The sequence below is a fragment of the Procambarus clarkii genome, chromosome 39 (assembly GCF_040958095.1).
Source record: "Procambarus clarkii isolate CNS0578487 chromosome 39, FALCON_Pclarkii_2.0, whole genome shotgun sequence".
In the NCBI taxonomy this organism is placed as follows: Eukaryota; Metazoa; Arthropoda; class Malacostraca; order Decapoda; family Cambaridae; genus Procambarus; species Procambarus clarkii.
The window spans coordinates 13,484,325-13,509,075 of NC_091188.1; the positions used below are offsets into that span (position 1 = coordinate 13,484,325).

Sequence of the window (24,751 nt, forward strand, 5' to 3'; positions counted from 1 at the left end):
TAAATCTGTGCAAACACTCTATGTAAATAAAGGAACCTATAATACACACAGAAAATCACAATAGCGTGATATATCAAATGAACAAATCCACAAGGGCCGTGATTAGGGTTCGAACCTACGCACGGGGTGTTCAGAGATGCACCTTAGTCAACTGTACCACGACATGGTCATTTTTAAATGTCGTGGTACAATTGACTACAGTTGACAGTGGTACAATGGACCATGTCGTGGTACAAGTTGACTAAGGCGCATCTGGGAACATCCCGTGCGTAGGTTCGAACCCTCATCACGGATCTTGTGAATTTGTTCAAAGGGACCTAGTCTATGGAACTCACTCCATAACGAATTAAAATGCTGTCCAACCTATTCAAAAGTAACACCAAAACGTACCTAATTTCACCCTCAAAATTTTCTACCTAGTGCTTCACTCGCACTGTATCATATGTTACCCCCAAAATATGTGCCTAAGCCATATAACTTCACCGTTGTAATCACTACCATCATCTTATGTCATGGTTATGTTAAATACAAATGTCACTAGGCATTTGTCTTGTATGTTTTGTAACCTTTAAATACACAATAAAGCATATATATATATATATATATATATATATATATATATATATATATATATATATATATATATATATATATATATATATATATATATATATATATATATATATATATATATATATATTATTAAATATGACCGAAAATGTAAGATTAATAATTCTAACACGAATTTTCTCAATCTTTCGTACATTACGCTTCACTGTTGGAGGTAAATCAAAAATTAATTCTCCAAAATTCATTTTTATTTCTAGTCTGACGCGACACGGGCGCGTTTCGTAAAACTTATTACATTTTCAAAGACTTTAGTTCACAAATACACAACTGAATAGAACAATTCAGCAATTCGTTCTATTCAGTTGTGTATTTGTGAACTAAAGTCTTTGAAAATGTAATAAGTTTTACGAAACGCGCCCGTGTCGCGTCAGACTAGAAATAAAAATGAATTTTGGAGAATTAATTTTTGATTTACCTCCAACAGTGAAGCGTAATGTACGAAAGATTGAGAAAATTCGTGTTAGAATTATTAATCTTACATTTTCGGTCATATTTAATAATATATGTCTACAGGAAAGACTGCTACCAAAATATACTAAAATATATATAGATATATATATATATATATATATATATATATATATATATATATATATATATATATATATATATATATATATATTTATATATATATATATATATATATATATATATATATATATATATATATATACACAAATAAATAATAAATAAATCAGTTCTTGCAAAGCCACTAACATGCATAGCATTTCAGGGAGGTCCTTTATCCTAATTTTTCCCCGAAATACGACCCGCCAAATCGTTTAACCACCAGATCGCCAAATCGATTGGCACCCAGTCAATCCTCTCTGACCAGGATATGAACCTATAGGGTAAAGCGCTGTGTCAAAATATTTAAAAGCTCGCACAAAGCTCTGTCGCGAGTGAAGTGCCGTGCGAGTGTTTTACCACTGCGCCACGAGTACCGCACCCGCAAATGACTGATGTATTACTAACCATCCTGTGAAATGGGGATATTAGATGAACTTATAGCTAATTTTTTTTTATCTACACTGTGTAATCTTTCATATAGAATAGAGTAGCAGCACATTGCTGCGTATACCTAAGCTTGCTAATAATAAAAAAACTATATATCATTATATTTCAGTGTTAGTATTTCTAGTTTCTAATGCTGTGCTGGAGTATTAGTTTAATACTTAACATAATTTTAGATTACTTTTAGATGTATATCTGGAAAATCTAAATCTTTCTAAATGTTTTAAATTACATTTCTGAACGTAAATCTGAAAATGTAGTTGGCAACAACGGTGAGGCTCAGAGTGTAAACAGTGGCGTCCAGGTGGCAGAGAGGGCCGCCGCTGTCCACCATGGAGGGCATACTGTATAAATGGACCAATTACTGGAATGGTATGTGTTAATGGTTGACGACTGTGGTGGTGTGGTGCAGCAACCTTGTGGGAGTGTCTTCGGGCGTGTGTAGTACATCTTAACACAGCATTTATGTGTCTGGAGTTTTTGTTACTTGACAGACGAGATGATGTGGCAAGTCGTCTTGGTTATGTTCTCATATTAAGCGGCTCTGAAGTAACGTATTTGGGGTATATATATCCATAATTATATATTAAGCGGCCCTGAAGTAACGTATTTGGGGTATATATATCCATAATTATATATTAAGCGGCCCTGAAGTAACGTATTTGGGGTATATATATCCATAATTATATATTAAGCGGCCCTGAAGTAACGTATTTGGGGTATATATATCCATAATTATATATTAAGCGGCCCTGAAGTAACGTATTTGGGGTATATATATCCATAATTATATATTTTTTAAGTGCAAAAGCAAAATGAATTTTCTAAGTAGCATCATTTAACACGCAAACGGGTTTACTGAGGTATCTTTGAACTTGTGTTCTCCTAGATGTGTAGACATGTTGTACAAAGTGACCTTCTCCAGTCTATTACACTTCGTTAACAAATTTTAAAACCAAACTCAGCCCAGCCCAGCCCAGCCCAAAACCCAAAATCAACCTAATCAAATCTAATTGATTGGGTTGAACCAACCCAACCAAACATTGTTTGGCCTATTTCAACTTGAGATATATATCAGTCTTAATATAGAATATAGTTAATATATACAGGGGCCTATATACATATATACATATATGTATATATATGTATATATATTTGTAATCCTAAGGTTCCAGGTTCGATTCCTGGTGGAGGCAGAAACAAATGGGCAGTTTCTTTCACCCTGAAAGAAACCTAGCAGTAAATAGGTACCTGGGAGTTAGCTACTACGGGCTGCTTCCTGGGGGTGTGTAACAAAAAAGGAGGCCCGGTCGAGGACTGGGTCACTGGAATGCTTAGCCCCTGAAATCATCTCAAGATAACCTCAAGATGAGAAGATAGAAAGTGAGCCAAATGCAAAATACCTGTGCATGATTACTGTACCTGAATTTACCTGAAGGCCACTAATACTAGTGGCCTTGATGATGACAAGAAGCTGGCAGCTTGTCAAAGGTCCCCCCATTAGATCTCTTTAGACCAGATTAGAATGTATCCTGCTAGGTATATTGGATTATTATAAGGCTTGGTTAGGTTTAGATAGTAAACACTTGCCCGAAACGCTATGTGTACTAGTGGCTTTAGGTATTGTATGTATGTATTACCTCCATCTTTAAATCTAACAGAATGTACAGGCATACATCAGTTTAAGAGTTTAATTGGTTCCTGGAGACGCCTCGTATTCTGAAAACTCGTATTCCGAAGCTAATTTCCCCATAAGAAATAAAGGGAAATGAATTAATCCGTTCCTGACTACCCCAAAAACCCCACATCAAACTAAATTTTTATACCTAATTCATCTAAATAAACCTACAAAACTATGTTCAAGTTATTACTTACCTTGCTGTTGAATGCTGTAGGCGTATGGAAGATGGTGAGGAGGGGGGAGGAGGAGAGGAGTTACTGTTTGGAAGGGGAGTCCCCTTCCATTATCACATCAGGCAGTGAAGACCTTTCTGGTGTGCTCTCCCTGGGACGTTTTATCTGAGTGCCACTAGGTCCTGGTTGAGGCTCACTGCTCGATTTCCTCACCACAAATCTGTCCAAACCCTGGCTTTCTCACACATAATGGCCTGCGAAACACTGTCACCCCTTAACTCCTTGTCGTGTATCCAATTTAATAACAACTTTTCCACTTCTTCAAGTATTTATGGTCTTTATTTCGTTATTGTTCTGACTCCTTTTGCCACTTTAGCACTCATAATCTCATTTTTCTTCTTAAATATAGTGCATATTGTTGATGTGGCTTTGTTGTACTGCCTACAAAGTTCAACAACACGTGTACCGTTCTCATGCTTCCGAATGATCTCTTGTTTCTCCTCTATTGTCATCCTCACATGGGCTTTCTGGCCTTTATCCTTACCACTGGCTTTCTTGGGACCCATGGTGATATATATAATAACAAATTGTATAGTCAAATCACCAAAAATCCAACAAAACACTGAAAATCCGCGAGAAGAATTGATGTGGGGTAGTCACTGGGCGCGAGACAATGGTAAACTGAGGGGTGGAGGGGCGACAATCGCCGAACCACCACGCGCTGGGTCGGGCTGTACGCGTATCAACAAACTCGTGTCCCGAGGTAACCCTCGCGTTCCGAGACATATTTTTCGAGGAAATCCTGCTCGTATTCCGAAAAACTCACATTCCGAGGTACCACTGTACTGTAATGCTGCAACTATGTATGTACTGTTCCTAAATAAATTATTATTATTATTATTATTATTATTATTATTATTATTATTATTATTATTATCATCATTATTATTATTATAGTATATGGTTATATGGGGTTAAAAGTGAGTTGGAAAATGTACAACTCAACTAGAAACCTTTTATCCTGCTGTCTTGTTGCTCAGTTTTCAGTGTGTCAAAACAACATTAATTCACATGCCTAAGTAGCTACAATAGGTTTTTAAGGTTTTTACAGTATTCTTTGCTGGCTATTAAGCAATAAAGGTGTATACTTATATAATTTAGATTTATAATTTTATGTACTGCATATATTCAGTCTATTGCTAAAAAAAAGTCTTGTAGGAATCGCAGAACTCCTTAGTTTTTTTGCTGAGATAGTCATTAGCGCTTGTCTGTTGAAAATGAAGATTAAATTCAAAATAGTCTCCATGGCGCAATGGTACAACACTTGCCCGGCGCTTCGCGAGCACTTTGGCCTGGGTTCGTATCCTGTCCGTGGAGGATTGGCTAGGTTCCAGTTCTTAACTGATGCCTCTGTTCAACCAGCAATGAATGGGTACCTGGTTGTTAGACGATTTGGCGCGTCATATTCCGTGGAAAAATTAGGATTAAAGACCTGCCCGAAATGCTATGCATGCTAGTGGCTTTACAAGTATGTAACAATTCTTGTATACATAAATAAATAAATAAATAGTGTTACACCATAATGAAGCTGCAAGTGTTAAAAGTGATACACATTCAAGAAACAAATACTGCCATCAACGATATGAATAAAATAAGTCACTGAAATAATACAGAGCAGTTGGGCAAAACTTGCCCGAAACGCTATGCATGTTAGTGGCTTTGCAAGAATGTAAAAACATCAATGCTATGTACTCTTATAAACCCAATGTACCTTCTTGTATATAAATAAATAAAAGATGCCAGTTACTTAGGTATAATATTGGAGATGATGGAGGCCTGGTCTGAGACCGGGCCATGAGGACGTTGATTTCTGAAAGCAACGCAAGGTAACTGCAAGCTATTCTGTAACATCAAACAATAATCACAGAAATACTGTCATAAATAGTGTAGCGAGTAGATTATCCCAATAATATACTCGCTCCAAATATATTAATATGTTAATATTCCTGTCAACCTTTGGAGATGAATGAGGTGAGGCGTTGCCCGGGCAACACGGTGAGGTGTTGCCCGAGCAATATAAGCAGCGGTGTAGCGAACATTGGCTAGTCTACTTTCAAGTGTGGTCTAGAGCAGACACTTGCGAGATACTGTACCGACGCTCAGTGCGCCCAACTCACACCAAAGTATCACCGGTGTACTTCTGTATATTCGACCAAATATATATATAGTATCTTAGTGTCTGTGTTAATTTGTCACCATACTTTACGTAACAATAGAACCGTTACAATAGTATCTTAATCATAGATTAATAGATTAATCTGGACAGCACAAGAATTCAACAACTACAGCATCTAACTAAGATACAAGGGATCAAGTAGTTAAATTAATGACATTAAACAGTATAAGTTATTATATCCAGACAATTATTGTTTAGCAACCTTCTAGACTTCATTTCCTATTGAGTAATTAATCCCAGATTCCTTGAATGGAAATGCTCTTTCTAACATCTGTAGGCTGAGTGAGTATTTTATTTATATGAAGCTTGATTTTGTGGATAAAGCATTGCAGTGAATAATTACAATGAAGAAAATATGAATTCATGAAATTTAATACACAATCATCTGATTAAAAGCAAACAGCATAATGTAAGAATGATGGAAGGCACTTGAGAGATAGGTTTACTAAATTGTGTGTAACTTGTGAATGCAGTATTCAGTTGTAGTGAGTGCATGCTTGCCAATAGAGAACTGCTTGCCATCTACGCAGTCATCCAACATTTCCGGCACTTCCTCAAAGGGGTGAGAATTCTACATCCTCACAAACCACAAACCCCTCACATATGCACTGACGGCCAAGGGTGATTCTCACTCCTCGAGTAGCCTGCCACCTGGGATTTGTCTCCCAATTTACCTCTGATATCCGCCATGTCAAAGGAACTAACAACATCATAGCCGATGCACTGTCTTGAAAAACCATAAACCAGGTCGTGCAAAACCTGGCCCAGGTGGACTATTTGTAATCAGCAAGGCCCAACAGGAAGACTGATCTGCAGTTCTCGAACTTCTGACGCAGTCCGGTTAATAGAGATTCTCGTGGAAGGTGGTGGTAGTGGAAGGCCTGTGACACCTCCCGGGCAGGAACTCTTAGGCTCTAAATTCCTGCCCAATTTCGCTGGAAAATATTTTCGGCATTTCACTGCTTAGCACACCCAGGAATACATGCTTCCCAGAAACTACTAACTCAGCATGTCGTATGGCCAGGAATTGATGCCGATGTTCGACGATGAACTCACTCATGTCTCCAGTGCCAGCTAGTGAAAACACATCGACACACGGAGCCCTCTTCAACAGTTCCCGTTACCTTCTGACCGTTTTGAGGTGGTGCATATAGACATCGTTGGACTGTTATCGTTGGCAAGGGAATACTCTTATTTACTCGGCTGCATCTATCAATTCTCCAGATGGCTGGAAGCAATCCCATTGGTCAGCATCTAAGCTGAATCCATGGTCCAGGCTTTTCTCTCTGGATGGGTCACCCATTTTGCCAGCCCCTCTGCCAAAAGGACGCCTCTCTGAAAAAGCCCGTCTGCATCACTAACCATGGATGGTAATTCAAATCATATCTATGGAAGGAACTTGTGGAATTCCTCGGCACCACACAACCAAACCACAGCATACCACCCCAAGTCGAACGGAATGGTAGAACGCTCTCATAGACAACTAAAGGGTGTCCTAATAGCTCAAGCATGCCCCGATGATTGGACTGACAATCTTCCATAAGTCCCTCTTGGCATCCGTTTGGCCACGAAGGAGGGCGTGGATCAGCAAGTCTCGGCAGCAGACTTGGCATACGGATCTATCCTTTGGCTTCCGGGCGAATTCTTAACCCTGACACCACTCATAACGCCCTCAGACCCCACTTTAGTCCAGAAATTATCAGTGGCCATGACAAGCATTTGCCCAACACCACCACGCCAACCAAAAAACACGTGCTACATACAGTGTGTCTCGTGAGCTCCACACAGCTGAACATGTGTTTGTAAGAATCGATGCTGTCCGACGCCCTCTTCAGTCACCTTACGAGAGGCCATTTAAAGTGGTTTCTTGAACACCGAAGTTCTTCACCATTGAACGCCGAGGCAATCGGGAAAAACATTTCCATCGATTGCCTAAAACCAGCACACTGTAACGCTCCCCCAGACATTCCTCCAGAAGCACTTCGCACTTTTCGACCGCAGTTACCAGCAGCACCACCACCTGATCCTACGATGACGGACGATCCTGTGCAACCTCCCACCCTAAAACCCCAGTTAGATGACATTAGCAAAGAGGAGGAAGTTGACTTCAAAGGTTATACTATGTGTACAATTCACTAACCAGCCAGGTTCCTTGATCAAGTATTTTTCCCTTCATCCCCTGGGAGAAGTTATGTAGTGAGTATATTATGTCACTGATATACTTGCTCCAAAACTCATTAGCTTAATGAGATTGGTTTGTTAAGTCTACGTAATCCATTAATTACAATTAATACTTCTTCCTGAAAAGTACAGTTACTACTTTTCCCTAACCTGACAAAAAAAAAACTAACTTTTTAGGGACCTGACAGCTGAGGGGACAGCACTTCAGATTCGTAGTCTTAAGGTTCCGGGTTCGGTCTCCAGAGGAGGCAGAAACAAATGGGCAGAGTTTCTTTCACCCTGAGGTACCTGTTCAGCAAGCAGTAAATAGGTACCCGGGAGTTAGACAGCTGCTACAGGCTGCTTCCTGGGGATGTGTAACAAAAAGAAGGCCTGGTCGAGGACTGGGACGCAGGGACGCTACACCCAGAAATCATCTCAAGATAACCTCACGAAGATAACATAACCTGTTAGAGAATGGTGAGGCGAGGTGTGGACCGATTATATAAGCTGCCGATAGCAAATAAACAGCCTCCCCTTATGGGCTATTCATGCCCGTGCTACCTTTTGGGGGAGGCTTAATCTTTATCAATCAATCAATCGGTAATCAGCAGTCTACTTTCAAGGCCAGGCTTGGGGAGTAGAAGAACTCCCAGAACCTCATCAAGCAGCTATAAAGCAGGAGTGGTTTAGTACAGGCTGCACACCTTTAACACTGACTCGCCGTACACTCGTCTCGCCGTCACACCATTGTTCACCAAATTTCACCTGCAAACTTCTGTATACTACATTTATCCAAATATATATACTGTATATATATTATCTTAATGTTTGTGTTTATTGTCACCATAATTGATGTAACAGAAACGTTACACAGTGTTCAACACAACACCACTTTGTCTGCATTGAAAAATAGTGCTTAAAATAAGAGTGGGTAAATTTTTGTTAAATGTAAATCACTAAGTTTTCTTTTGCATTTTTTTTTTGTACTTGCAGGATGGCAGCCAAGATGGTTTATTTTAGATCAAGGCGTTTTGGCATATTACAAATCACAGGAGGAAGTAAACCAGGGATCTAAAGGATCGGTGAAACTCTCGGCATGTGAGATTTTAGGTAAGAGGATGCTGCATTTTATCTGGGTGCTACTGACAGTTATGATGTATTGTGCTCCTGCACTATGACAAAAGTGGCGTACTAGAGCATACAGACTTATGTTTTTCAGACTAGGTTTGTCATTATACAGTACAGTATGGTATTGGAGAAGCATCATGCCCATTAGCTTAAAATTCATTATTCTGTACAGTGTATCTGCTGAACAACTCCTAGGGGTCCCATGGGTTGTCTATGGCTTAAAACCTATAGCATAACACTGCATGATACCAGTGTTTAGGTAATATTTGTTAGACTAAATAAAGCAAGAGTAATGTTATTGGTAATTGCTATCATGTAGTTCAATGTCGTGTAATTCTGTATTAAGTGTAACTACAACAAGTGTAACTACACAAGTGTTATGACATGTTTGATGTCATATCAGGTCTAGGGCTAATTAATTATATTTTTTTTATTTTTCAGTACACCCAACTGATACAATGAGGATAGATATTGTGATTCCTTACGAGCAGCACTTTTATCTCAAGGCCCCTTCCCCACATGAACGTCATGCTTGGCTAGTAGCCCTTGGCAGTGCCAAAGCTGGCATTCCTCCATCGATACCCCAACCAAAAATTGAGAAAGGTATTATAATTCTGTTCTGGCATCAAAAATGCTTATATATCGAGTACATATAAAGATTGTATTTATACCACCTGATGCAATATATTATATATTTTCTTTTACCATAAGCCAATATTCATTTTGCATTTTCATTAAGTACAGTGAACTGTCCAAATCTGGATTTTATAACTTATGTCCCAATCCATATTCATGAATACTCTGATATTTATTACCCTTATTTGAACTATTTATAAAAAAAAATTGAGGGATTTTTTTTGGTTCGATTCAAAATGAACTATTGAATTTGTTTTAACTTTGCTTAATAGGTTTTCGATGGTTCCAGGTACTATACTGTTTTGTTTTCGTCTATGACAATTTTTAACGCTTAAAGCTAAAGCGTCTGATAAGGTACTACATGAAAGACTAGCAAGGAAATTACAAGCACCTGGAATAAATGGCATAATGTTAGAATGGATAAAATAATGGTTAAAACAAAGAAAGCAAAGGGTTGTCCTAAATGAAAATATATCTCACAGGAGAAATGTGGTGAGTGGGGTACTGCACGATTCCATTTTGGGGCAATCCTTTTTGTCGCATACATTAATGACATAGATGAGAATATTCCAAACCACATCATCAAATTTACAGATGACACTAAGATTAATGGTAAAGTAGGAAGTGAAAATTATACTGAGACCTTACAAAGAAATCTGCATGAATGCCACAAATGGTCGGGAGACTGGCAAATGCTTTTAAATATAAAAAATGCAAGACCTTGCATTTGGGGCTTACCAATGCACATCACAACTACCAAATCAACAACATTACTTTCCAGCAGATTGATGAAGAAAAGGATCTTGGATCTTCATGGATCAGAATCCAACAATCGCTGAAAGTTGGACAATAAGTGGGAGTTGCAGCGAAAAAAAGCCGACCAAACCCAAGGAATAATCAAATGAACCTTTTACTTCAAGGAAAAGAAGGTAGTTATTCAATTGTATAAATATTTGGGCTTGATTCAATGTGTCTTTGGGCCAATCGGATTGGTTCTTCTGGAAGTTTCTCTCCTGTCGGGTTCTCTTTGTGTAAGCTTAGGAGGCCCTTTTTGGGTACCTCCTGTGTGACCGGGTTTATGCCTCATTGATGGACCCGGCCTCTTTTGAGCTTGAATCTTCTTTTCCGTTTTGAATGTAAGTATAACGAGAATCTGGAGTTATCCTGGCTAGCGGACAATCTTTTATTTTCGCCTGGGGCTTGACATGGTTTCTGTTGTTGCCACACGCCCGAGTTGTGCGAGGTATCAATGGTGTTTTGGGCGTTTCAGGTCTCTTTTTCTATTTTTTTTTTTTTAGACCTGAAGAGCAGGAGCCTGTTTGCATCTGCTCTTTCTCGGGAAGTGGGTATTGTTCAGCTCCATGCACAGCTTCCTTATTTGTCAACAGCACTGGTTACCGGAGGATTTTTGTTCCTGTCTGCACATGGGTTCTGTCATGTGCTTTTTTGGGCCTCTTTGAGCTGCATTCTGAGAAATTCAAGGATGATGATGTGGCGCTCGGTGGTGTTCCTCTTGTGGGCCTCTTGGTCTCGGTTGGTGCAGTGTTTTCTGTGCTCCCTAAACTGTACTTGCATATTCTCAGGGAGGCAGTGGCCACTTTCTATGCCACTTGTTTCACATGTTCATGCTGGGTCCCATCTTTAGACGGGGCCCAGCATTGACATTGTGGCCCTTTGCTCTACTTTCCACTTTTTTTTTTTCTCTGCTCACGTTCCTGGAGGAAGTTTCGCCACTTTTCACCAGCAGCTACTACTTGTAGAGCTGTCTCAGACCTACTGGTTGTTCATGGGCGGTGGGGGGGGGAGGTAATTCTTGGACTTCAAGGCAATTTGGGAGAGCAGTGCAAGTGCCTATTGTTGGTTTTGGTATGTCATCTGTGGAACCAGAAGTTGGGTCACTAAGCACACCCCCTCTGCTGGTCCAACTTCATCTGGTTGGTGCCATGCTCGCTCTGTTCAGAAGAACAGCTCAATGGGTTTGCTCTGGCCCTTTCACAGTTCATCCCTTTGATGTGGGCAGTGTGGGGTGGGGGGGAGGCTAGATTAGTTTGCCAACACCTGATCCCACAATTCATGGGCTTTTCAAGTATGATGGTTTTGTTTGGCCTGCAGTAGCATTGGTCAGTCCCTCCGCCTTTGGTGGGTTTGGGTTTTTCGGGGCAAGTATCCTCTCCTCGTCTACATTGGGTCATCTTGGAGTGGGTGACTTCAGGCGTGGTTGAAATGACTGTCATTTCTGTGGGTTTCCAACATTTTTCCAATCCTGAAATGAGGTTTGCCTGATCTACAGTTCATTCTCACTCTTTCCAGGCTGAACCGGTTCATTCCTTGCCCTTCCTCTAGGATGATCACCCAGGTCAGGCTTGTACTCAAGGCAGGTGCTTGAATGATGCCTTCAGACCTCGGAATGCATATTGCATGTCTTTATACATCTGAGGTTCAGGGATTGGTCAGTCATTTTCCTGGGGTGGCAGGCTTGTCACTTTTGGGTTGTCCCGTTCGGGCTCAATCTGTGTTCCTCGCATGTTTACACATTTGGCTTGGAACATATTGGTCTGCCTTCATTTGCTTGGTGTTCAGGCTCTGGCCTACCTCTACAACTGGCTGGTGTGGGCTCCCAGCTGACCCGCATGTCTGCTAGCCAGGGATCTGGTTCTTTCCCAGCTCGCCCAGTTCGGGTTCCTGGTGAACTCGCTGAAGTTCCAGTTGGTTTCGTCCCAAGTTCGGACTGGTTGAGCCTCGTTTGGGACTTTCAGTTGGTATTGCTTTACCTGCCTTTTGCTGCTGTGCCCTGTCTACAGTGCCACCATCTGTTAGTGTTGAGCTGGCCCTGAGTGATTTAGCAATTGCTCGAGCACTTGGTCAGGAGCTTCAGTTTTGCCATTCTGGTGTATTCTCTGGGCAAGGTTGTTGGTCCCTTCAGAGGTTGTTCTGGTTTCTCCCTGGCAGCCTCTTTCACCACTTGCAATCGCTGGGTGTGGACTCTGTTGGCCCTTCAGCAGTTGCTCTATCCTCCTCTACCTTGCTCAACATCTTCACAGATGTCTCGGCTCTTGGTTGAGGCTGTGTGACCAGCTGTCACCAAGCCGGTCAGGGTCATTGGTCTTCACTCCTTTGTTGGGCGCACAGTATGGTTCGGGAGCTTGCAGCTGTGTGGCATGTACTACTGAGAGTTTGAATTCTTCGGGGCTCCATAGTCGGCTCCATTCAGACTTCTCCTCCCAATTTCCCCCCCCCCCTCATTCCCCCCCATTCCCCCCATTCCCCCACTCATCCCCCCCCACCCCCATGGATTATTGTCTCAAATGGAGGGGGAGGGGCTTTCGATCTGTCCCATTTCCTTCCTGTTGCCACAAAGTGGACCGTTGAATCTTCCTCCTTCATTTGGCTTTGTAGGACATTCGGGCACCCAGACGTGTACCTTTTCGTGTCGGCATCGTCTTGGTCAGCATTCGTCTATATGCTTTTTCCCGATAGTGAGGCCCTTGTTGTAGATGCCTTTCAGCTGGACTGGTTGAGGTAGGGGTTCATATACCTCTTCCCCCCCTTGTCTGGCAGTTGCTCCAGGTTGTGACATGATTGGAGTCTTACAGGGGAAGAGTGATACTTCTGGCTCCTTGGTGCCCTTTTCAATCATGGCTTCGAGCAAAGCTTGCTCGTGTGAATCTGGGCACTTTTCTGCAGCTCTGCCTCTCGTACAAGGTCGACCTAGTGACATTATTTGCCGGGTAAGCCCTTCTCATTCAATCTTCATGTCTGAAGATTTTGACACGTATTTATTGCCATCTCTGTGGTGATCAGTTGGTTGAGTTGGTGTCCCACCTGTGGTCCTCTTTGAGGCAATAGTATGAGGTGTTGTGGCATTCATTTCACCACTTTATCCATTTGTTGTTGTTGTTTGGTTTCTGGGTAGGTGGTTCTCTTTTCTGTACTGACTTTTTCTTAACCTTCATTTTATGCTGAATACTTTGAACGTACCTGGAGCGGGTTCTTGGAGTTCTTTTACACCCCGAGCCCAGCTGGGGCCAGGCCCACATATCTACTACAAGCTGGATGGTCCGGCACTTCTTGCAAGAACGTATCCAAGTGCGTCTTGAAGACATCCAACTTTGTTCCGGCAATATTTCTAATGCTTGCTAGGAGTACTGTCGCCTCATACCATGTGGCAATGGTGGAGCCACTGGGGGTCAATACTACCTCGGCTAGATTTTGCAAGCTGTCTTGTGCATTGTTTCACCTCCACCCTGCACATGTGCTGCCTAAGCTTGCTTGGTCTCTTGACCATGATCTTTCTTTTGTCTGCTCATTTTAGTGTCCCATTCAGTTCAGGATTGTTTTTTGAAAGCATAATTCTTGATTTCTCTTGTCTCTGGTTATTGGGTGGCGAGCTTCATGCTCTCCTTCAACGTTGCATTGGGGATTTTGTTCTTTCGACACTGATAGGCAGTTTGTTAGTTTGCAGTTGGCTCCTTTTCTTGCAAAGAATGAGATACTTCCTATAAGTATTTCAAAGAATGAGATACTTACAGGAAATTCTTACTGTACGAACATTCGCCTTATGAACAATCGTCCATACGAACATTCTTCTAGGTCCCCGTGTACCCCCTTCATGCATAAAATCATTGTACTAACTCGGTGGAGCATCCCTTTGAATTTTGCAGCAGCACGAACATGCGTGCAGCAGCTACAGTACAGTATTGTATGGGCAGGGGGTGGGGGACATGCATGGGGGTAGGTGGCTGGGTGTGTGATACCCAGTGACTGCAAGTCCTCAGTGACCCCACATTATTGCTTTTAATTATATGGATGGTGGAATACTAAAGAAACTGTTCATGACTTTTGTGAGACCAAAATTGGAATGTGCAGCTGTTGTATGGTGCCCATATCTCAAGAAGCACATCAATAAACTGAAAAAGGTGCAATGGCATGCTACAAAATTGCTTCTGGAATTGAAAAAGGAGTTACAAGAAGAGACTAGAGGCGTTAAACATGCCAAAACTAGAAGATAGAAGAAAAGAGGTGACATGACCACCACTTACAAAATACTAATAGAAATTGACCCCAAATTGACAAAGATAAATTCCTGAAACCAGCAACTTCAAGAACAAGAGGACACAGATTCTAGCTAAGGAAACAAAGGTGCCAAAAAATATTAGAAACTTTTCTTTTGTTAACAGTGATAGACAGTTGGAACAAGTTAAATGAGAATGTGGTAGAGTCAAAATCTTTCGGTAGTTTCAAAGTGTTATATGACAGAGTACTGGGGTTGGGGACTGTGGCAAGTCAGTCTGGGAAGTGACTTGGGTAAGGCACGTCAAGGAGTTAGTGAGGTTTTCTAGCATCAGTTCAAATGTTTTGTATACTGCAAGGGTAGATATGGAGGGAAGATATCAATCAAAGGCGATGCAGAGGGAGGGATACGGTGGGTCAGCCTCAAGAATGGGCTGGCTGGATTGCAAAAAGAATGTTAAGAGTCAGTCCAGCTTCTTTTCGTGTGCATCTGCAATGCAAGTGACTAGTGTTTCAACAAGATCGGGACTCGGGTGAACAGTTTGTAGGAGAGGATCAGACACCGGGGTTACAGGAATGTCAGTGACAGACATATCAGGCACAAGTAAAGGTGGCAATGGAGTGGGAGGTAGTGGTTGAAGGCGGACCGAGTTAGGTTGTTTCATGACTGTATTGCAGGGTGATGGTGGGGAGAGCCCAAGTTTGTGCTGCTATGTATGAAGGACATTGTTTGAAGGTAGTGTCATGATTGCCACTACAATTTGAGCAGCAGAGTATACCGGGCACACAGTTTCGTGTGTAATGGGAACCAGAGCATTTCTCAAATTTGATGTTGTGTGTGTAGCTTTTTGAAGTACAGTACAGTACTGGTATGGTGAAAATCTTTACAACGAAAGCACTGACTGGGACGTGAAACATACACCTCTAGTTTATGGAAGAAGCCGTTAATCCAAACCTGATCAGGGGAAAAGTAGTCCAGAAAAGTAAGTATGCCAGCGTCGGTATCACTCGATTCTTCATTTGTTCTACTCAGAAATTTCTCGCAATTGACAGTATTTACAGAGTAGAACATTCATACTGTTCCAAGGAACTATGATATACACAATGCTAATGTGTCCACTTAAAATGATTGTCATAATATTACTTGTTCAATATTTAAGTTATAAACACTGTTTTACACTAGCATACTATTTAGTCACGTACTATATTATAGAGTATGATAATCACTGAAGCAGTCCATATAGCACAAGGCAACTTTACATTTCAGTGTACTAGGTACACACAGATTTATATTTTATTTGTATGTTTGAATGTGTTGAAATATATATTACTGTATACTATTTGTTAAAAGAAAAATCCAGAAAATTAGGTGATAGCTGAAACTGAAACAATTACAGTATAGTACTGTACAGTATTTGTAAATCTGTATTTATTTATACAGTACTGTATTTATTCAGAAATCAGGATTGTACCTAGAATGATATGATCTTGATTTTTTGGAGAATACAGTGTGTAGTTGGAGCCTTGTATTATATCTTCACTAAACTTCATTTATTTTACAGAGCAGGAACCAGATAATGTGAAAGCTAAAAAGTCAGAATTACGATTGACTTGTGACCTTCTGATGAAGCAGGTCTACAGTGTCAAAACAGCAGCCAATAACCCTGATGGACCTGATCTTGAGGTTTGATATATTTATCACTTACTTATTCTGCTCTTATTCAGCATGTGATGGAATTTCTTTTTAAATTTAGAGTACAGTATTTATGTACAATGTTTTTGTATATACACGGCTTTATTAACACTTGGGCATCGTGACGACGTAAGCGCAGTCATTGATACAATACATGCAGTTCAGGCATGATGTCAAAGCAAACAATTAATTTTTGCTTATTCTTATTAGCAAGTATAAACATTGAGTGAGAGAGTTTAACATTGGGTTGTGAGCTCACGGGCAATGCCCGGCCTACCTTGCAGTGTGCTGTGTCCGAGCCAGGCAAAGTGTTAAGAGCTAACTTATAATATTTGTAAATAGTTATATCACTGTCACCCACTTTGTCACTCAAACCACTCACTCCCTAACATTCCCTCCCCCCCACACACAGCACTCCCTAACACCCCCTCCCCCCACACACGGCACTCCCTAACACCCTCTCCCCCCACACACAGCACTCCCTAACACCCCCTCCCCCCACACACAGCACTCCCTAACACACCCTCCCTGCACACACAGCACTCCCTAACACCCCCTCCCCCCCACACACAGCACTCCCTAACACCCCCTCCCCCCCACACACAGCACTCCCTAACACACCCTCCCCCCACACACAGCACTCCCTAACACTCCCTCCCCCCCACACACAGCACTCCCTAACACCCCCTCCCCCCACACACAGCACTCCCTAACACCCCCTCCCCCCCACACACAGCACTCCCTAACACCCCCTCCCCTCACACACACGACACTCCCTCCCCCCCTCATACACACGACACTCCCTCCCCCCCTCACACACACGACACTCCCTCCCCCCCTCACACACACGACACTCCCTCCCCCCCTCACACACATGACACTCCCTCCCCCCCTCACACACGACACTCCCTCCCTCCCCCCTCACACACACGACACTCCCTCCCTCCCCCCTCACACACACGACACTCCCTCCCTCCCCCCTCACACACACGACACTCCCTCCCTCCCCCCTCACACACACGACATTCCCTCCCTCCCCCCTCACACACACGACACTCCCTCCCTCCCCCCTCACACACACGACCAAGCCCAGGGCCATTCTGTCCTCCAGGTAGACTCGTTTACTCGTCCCCCTCGTGGTCGTCGCCGTCAACCCCTTCGAGTTGTGAAGATTACCTTTGCTGGTGCCAGGTGCTCTGTCCAGGAGTACATTCCCTCTCCTCGGCTCTGTAATAAGTGCTGGAGTTTTGGGCATGTAGCTCTCCACTGCTCTGGTACTCTCTCTGTCCTGTGTGGGGACAGAGGTCACTCTTAAGTCGGAGTGCACTTCTTCCCAGGCTCGCTGTCTCAATTGTGGTGAGGCCCATCCTACCTTCTCCTGCACGTTACAAGCTTGAGGCAATCGTCCTCAACTTGAAGCAGCGGGAACGTTTGTCTTTTCCTGAGGCGAGGCACCAAGTTTGCCGTCTCCCACCTTATGCTCGCGTATTGTGCTCTTCCTCTCCTCGTCCTTCCCGCCTTCCTCAGTCTCATAACCGTTTCCAGGCCTTAGACCCAGACACGCCCACCGCCGCCTCCTCTTTTCCTTTGAGTTCTGTCCCGAAGGGTCCCCCATCATGGCTCTCTGTCTAGGGTTCCCCTTCTTTCTACCCAGTCTGTCATGTCTTCTGTGTCTAGTTCCTTGTCTTTCTCCGATCCTCCTTCCCATCCATCTCCTCTGTCTCTTAGCTCTCCACACCGCCTGTCAGTGCCTGCTGATGTCCATCGCCTTCCCAACGGCCATCGTGTTTGCTCTCGTTCTGCTTCTCCTGTTGAGACGCTTGAATCAAGCGTGCACAGTGCAGTGTTGCTGGGATGCCTGTCTCTTTGAGTCAGAAGCGAAAGCCTGACTCCTTCCTCCTTCCCTGCAGGTAAGAAGGCTTCGCTTTCTTCCTTGCCCCCTACCTCTGACTCTCACTACATTCCCTCCTGTTTCGGTGGTTACGCCCCCATGTTCCTGCTTTGGAGGTTTCTTTGACCCCCGCTTTTCCCTCGGTTGCTGCTCTTGCTGAGGTGCACTCCATGGTTTCTGCCCCTCCTGCTGCTGTCCTTGACCCTCGGTTGTCCCCCCCCCCCTCCTCCTCCTCCTGTCCCTGCACGTCTGCCCTCTGGTCTGTCCTCCTGCTCCCTTCCCTCCATCTTTACTCAGTTTACCCATGTTCCCTAACCCTGACTTCGCTGACCCTGATCCTGCGCTTCTTTAACGTGCTGTGTTCCCTTTTCACCTTTGTTTCTTCGTTGTTCTCTGTTGCTGTCCTTTCTCTTCTTGTCGATGTCTATTCTTCAGTGGAATGTTCGTGGTTATTATACCAATTTCCTTGAACTCCAGCTTCTGATTTCACGATTTTCACCCCTATGTGTCTGTCTCCAGGAGTCGATGCTTGGTGTTCGTCCTGCTCACTTCCATGGCTATTCCTTTCCCTCCCCCCCTCCCCCCCAGCTGTTGCTGGGGCTCCTAACTCTTCTGCTCTCTAGATTCGCTCTGATGTTCCCTTTGTCCCCTTACTTTTTCCATTGCCTCTCCATTGTTCTGCTGCCCGTATCTTTGTGAGGAAATGGTACACGGTTTGTTCCATTTATCTCCCCCCGAGTGTCCCACTTTCTCTTCCCGATCTTAAACACCTACTGGACTCTTTGCCAGAGCCTGTGCTCCTGCTATGTGATTTCAATTGTCATCATTCCCTTTGGGGTGATGTTCTGACAAACACCTGGGGTCGCCTTCTTGAACCGTTCATCCTCTCTCCTTTCCTGTCTCTTCTGAATTCTGGTGAGCCCACTCATTTGGACTCTCGGACTCGCTCCCTTTCCTGTCTTGATCTTTCTCTCTGCTCGTCGTCTCTTTACTTGGATTTCATGTGGCGAGTTCTTGATGACCTCCATGGCAGTGACCATTTTCCCATCCTTGTTACCTTTTTCTCTGTGGCTCATTTGGGTACTAGGTTTCCTCCTATGTCCCCTTGTTTGTGTTCCACCCATGCTATGTGAATGTGTTACGTGAATTATGTGATTTATCAAGTTATTCAACACACACACACACCACGCACGCATGCACGCACGCACGCAAGCAAGCAAGCAAGCAAGTAAGCAAGCAAGCAAACAAGTAAGTAAGTAAAGAGAAACAAGTTGTGAAACATCAAGAGGATAACACGGAAAGTGTTAACAAAGTCGAGCACGAGGCGTTGACAGGTGCCAGACAGCAACCTTCCAGAGTGCCTCCACCCAATGAAACTATAAATTTCACTTACTTTCATGTTTTTCTTATATTTTGCAAACAAATTAATAATTCTATAATGAAAGATTAATTTTTGGAATTTTTTATTTTTTGCATATAGCCGCTGGCTATTTGAGTTTTGACCATATTTTTTTTTATAATTTTTATGGCAATTTTTACCATTTTATGACCATTTTTCCATAGTCGCTGCCCAAGGGTTAAGACCTTTTTCTTGCTTCTGTTCATTCCATTATATAAATGGTCTCTGTACATAAGAGATTTTCTTTAATGTGTTTTATTGTTATAAATTGTGCCTTTGTAGGATTTTTTTTAATTTGTGTTAGTTATGAATTTATTACTTGGCATTACAAAATTTATACCAATTGATCTTTTTACAGAAACTAGATGAATCGACAATTCTACTGTCAGCTACATGTGATACTTTCATACACACACTAGAGGAATGTATGAAGTTGTCCAACACTTCACCCACACCACAACTCACTGGAGACACACACCCTCCTCCCATCACCCTCCTCAAGGTTTGCCACTCTTATTTAAGTGTACAGTAGCTTAATAAGGACGATGCTTGCAAAATGTCTGAGTAAAAGACATTGAAAATGCCTTTATCATTATTTTATAGGTTGAGTGTCCTTTACAGTCTTGTTCATGCCTGTCAACTACTCACAATTTTGTATTATGTTTTAGGAGAGGAAAATCTGCAGTACTTCCACACCAATATCCACAAGACAGAACTCCATGGAAAGGTAAGATTTGTTGCATGTACAAACTTCTTGATTTAATATTTTTACATGGTCAAATTATCAGAAGTTATCCTGTATGCTAAATTACAAGAGTGGAGGGTAACGAATATTTGCTAGTACTGTACAGTGTATCTGGCCTTTATATTCATGAACAGTTGACTACAGTATTTTTAAAATAAACCATATCTTTATATGTTTAATTTCTAACATTTCTATCCTCAGAAGAACAGAATGATGGAGATATAATATATGAAGAAATTAAGTTTTCTATATAGAATTGTGTTCATGCCAAGAAATGGGGAACATTACTGCTGTACTGTACTTGTAAACACAACACTGTTTTGTGTCTGGAAGTTTCCATACAGATGTCAGTCTGAATTTCATGTTTTAAACATGATCATTTGTAAAATTAATTCCTAAACTTTGTCTAGTCTGCATAACTGCATATCAGAACAGTAATTAAATCTTTGCATTAGAATATAAATTAATTTGGATTATGGCAAACCATAACAAGATAAAAGTATTTTGTCATTTAAACTTCATCATCATCATGGGTCCCCAAAAGGCTTCATATATATATGATAAATGATGGAACAAAATTTTTGGCTATGGGTTTTGTATTGAGATACAGAATATTCCACTATTTACAAATTTATCTATGAAGATTGCCTACCCATCAACATGAACAGCATGTGTGTGTGAAGCCATGGTCAGCTTTATTCTCCCATATTGCTCCAGTTTTAAAGTCTCCAAGATATTTCCCATGTTACCTGCTTTTCTTTGTACAGTAAATAATTAAACCAAAGCTACACTAATTGAGGAGAATATCATTATTTTGTAATAATTTTATTGCAGAAATTAAACTTGTGCAGTTATTGAACATTGAAATTAGATTAAATCATGAACATACTAATTATTTATTTTAATTAATGCAGTGCAGTATTGTTTTCATGTAAAAAAAAAGAATAACAAATCAGATTTAATTCTGTTTATAAATATTTTTGTTGATCAGTGGTACTTTCTCAACGTACTGTATTGTACCATAAATTATCCCAAATATCCTGATTGAAACAATCATGAAAATCAAAATGTGTTTTTAATATTATACCACAGTACAGTACATATATAACTCTTAAGCTGCAGCATTTCTGAGTAACCTATCCACACATGCAGCAAAACAAATGTTTATTTTTATTTAAAGCAATAGATTGTTATTTAAATGAACCAAGACTTTGCATCACTGGCTGTATGCTGCAAAGACAGTGTTTTTATCTACAATGACAATCTACAATGTTATTTACATTAACCAAGAAATTTTGTTACATAAATCATTATTTTTTAGAAATCACTTGAATATTGAGTGTAGTTTCTAGTTATTTATGTTGGTTATATTTGTTTAAGCAAGAGTTTGTTTTCAATAGGGTAAGTTATGTCTTGAAGACCTCAATTTTCTTCTGAGGTAACCGTTCATTAGTTTAATTGTAACCAGTCTTTCATGAGTGAAATTACTAAAGAACAGGATTGCTGGATTGTGCGTTCCAGCCAGACTCGTTTGTTTACATGCAACACAGCTTAAGGGTTATAGAATCTTATAGCACCACTTTTAATACTTTTTTGTACACATTGTATTATTATTGTTCACTAACATCTTTTTAATGATGTGGGTTTGTAAAAAAAAAATCTATACATTATGGATGTATATACAGAAACACATAAAAAAGTCAAATATTTGTACAGTAGTTAGTAGTATAATAGTGTACTGAGTACAATTTATTCAGTATGTAAGAATTTTTCTGCATTGAATATTTCAGATGTCCATTAGAAAATAGGTGATTGTTGATGCATTACTGTAATATAGAAAAAAAATTGCATTATAATATTTTTTAGAATATTGGTGTGCATGTTAAAAAAAATTGAACTGCTATTGTGTATTAAAGTGTATACCGTGTAGCTACTCCAAGGTGAAGTGGATAAATTAGTTTTATTGACTCGTGGTCTTCATTTTAGCCGGCATTCATGTGTGTGCTGGCAAGTTATTGTTGGTTAATACATAACTTGCTGCTCTCTATGTGGCTGAAGGAGCTTTAAAAACTTTTTTTTGTGCGTGTAACTGTAATTGATATATGAGCTTGAAAATAAATCTGAACAAATAATCAAACACTATATATATACAGTATATGAAATCTGTTAAGTAAAGTTTGGGATATATTTATGAATGATTAAAAAAAAAAATAGCCATGCAGCATAATGGATGTACAGTACATATATGTATATATTGCCATATTGTCTAGTACAATATTTGAGCTTTATTAAGTTTGCTATAAAATGGCACACCATGTTATATTTGGGTGCTGGAGTATTATCATGTATTTGGGATTTACAGAGAATTATCAGCACATTTTCTGTTTTATAGTGTTACTAATTGTGTATATATAACAGATATATAAATACAACTGATGCCAAAGGAAAATCTCTATGGAACAGTTACTTGAAGTATTTTCTTTAATATGGTATTTATTATATTTGGGTACATAAGTTTAAACGGCCTTTTTTTTTAAGGTTTATCTGTGCATACTGTTAATCAGAATTTACCAGCTGTGCAGGTCTTGGTTTTTTTATTAGTTCTGTGTAATGTGTTTTTGTTGGCTTTCTTAAGCAAAGGCTTTTGGAGTTTTATAGAAGGAAGTGAAGTACAGTAGGTGTACCACAGAGCTACAGAAGTGTGTACGGAGTCCACACGGGTTGATGTGGCCATAATGTAATTACTGTATGTTGTACATCTTTTCTTTAAAGGTTTATTAAATCCATTTTGACCAAATTTGCATATGTTCTATTTTTTAAATTGTATTTGAATGAGAGTTATGAAATATGTAATTTGGTTAATATTTAATCCATGGTCCATTTAATTTTCTAATTCTTTTTGTAAAGGATAGTGTGTATGAAGGTAGTGAATTATAAGTATATGATCATATAAGTATATTTTATCAAGATGCTATATTATTTTTAAAGCATGTGCAAGCTTGCTCTCTGTCTCTCTGTATGGTCTGTCTGTCTCTCTCTCTCTTTCTTTTTTGTATCTTTCTCTCACACAGTGAATCTGCAATCTTTTTTGCTTGTGTGTGTATTTACTATTTGTGCCTGCAGAATCGAGCTATTAGCTCCTGGACCCCACCTTTCTAATCAATTTATTTTCCCTCTATTATGGCTACTACATATATTTCTCTTTAGCACACACATGCTACACACACACACACACCCCTAGTTACCAGCCCGTAGCAGCTGTCTAACTTCCGGGTACCCTACTTACGTCAGGTGAACAGGTGCATCAGGGTGAAAGAAACTGCCCATTTATTTCTGCCTCGGCCGGGAATCGAACCCGGGCCATAGGGACTATGACCCTTCAAGCGCTGTCCACTCAGCCATAAAGCCTCCTATCACCCCTCCCCCTCCCTGTGAAGTGGGTAGGGGTGTGTGTGTGTGTGTGTAGTTTATACATATATATGATGATCCAGCCTTGTTTGAAATTTAGCCATGTATAGTTTGTCCTTACAGTATAATGCATAATGCTCTATAGGAAATTCAACAATACCATTGATATTGAAATATTAGATGATAACTTGGTTTGTCAGTGCTGGAATTGTCTGAGTAATGAAATTTTTTTACTTAAGGAGTGTGGATACAACTGGTGCACCTGTTTAAATTCATGTTAGTCCAGCTTTATTATTACTGTATTGTATCACTTTTGTTAAAATATTATAGCTGCTTGGGATATGCTCTAAGCCAGCCTGTGGGCCTATTGGGTGCTCAACTATTTCAATACAAGACCATGAGATGTGTAAATTGGATACAGATTCATGGGATGCTGTACCATTTTATATTGGGTTAAAATTATCACGGCATCTTGTCAGACAATTCTGATTATCATGTATCCAAATAAATTTTCCTGTGTTGTGCCAGTTTACAACTTATCCAGAATATATTATGTAGAGGGTTTATTGTTCTCTTAAATTTGTTTTGAATGAACTGTATTTTATTCTTCATTTTGAAATGTGCATGTTGAACGTTTTATAAAAATACTCTTTGTACAAACTCTACAAAAAGAATATTTCCCCAGTGCATGGACCAATATGATCATTTTGTATAATTAAAAGGCAATGTTTTGGTTTAACACATGATTATTTAAAAAACAATCGGTTTTATTTGTATTTAATCCTTTAATTGGTATTGCAGGACACGACAGTGATTGTATACTATATAAAACTTGTGCAGCTCAACATGTTGTTTGCTTTAAAACTGAGGTATAGCTATACCTGCTGGCAAAGAAGGTACTGTACAATATTTCCATTCCATTAAAAAAGTAATATACTTTCTTA

The 24,751-nt window shown here is 40.6% G+C and overlaps 1 protein-coding gene across 2 annotated transcripts; it reads left to right on the forward strand.

Moving 5' to 3' along the window:
• Positions 1-1,886: 1,886 nt before the first annotated feature.
• Positions 1,887-24,751, forward strand: LOC123760406 (pleckstrin homology domain-containing family A member 3). Of its 2 annotated transcripts, none has more exons than XM_069338381.1 (7): positions 1,887-2,016; positions 8,891-9,007; positions 9,467-9,628; positions 16,234-16,355; positions 20,013-20,156; positions 20,323-20,381; positions 20,601-24,751. In XM_069338381.1, the coding sequence occupies exons 1-7, from the start codon at positions 1,977-1,979 to the stop codon at positions 20,611-20,613; spliced, it is 657 nt and encodes a 218-aa protein (XP_069194482.1). In that variant the 5' UTR covers positions 1,887-1,976; the 3' UTR covers positions 20,614-24,751. The 2 variants fall into 2 exon arrangements, with proteins under 2 accessions (XP_069194482.1, XP_069194483.1); XM_069338382.1 differs by having other exon boundaries at positions 20,604-24,751.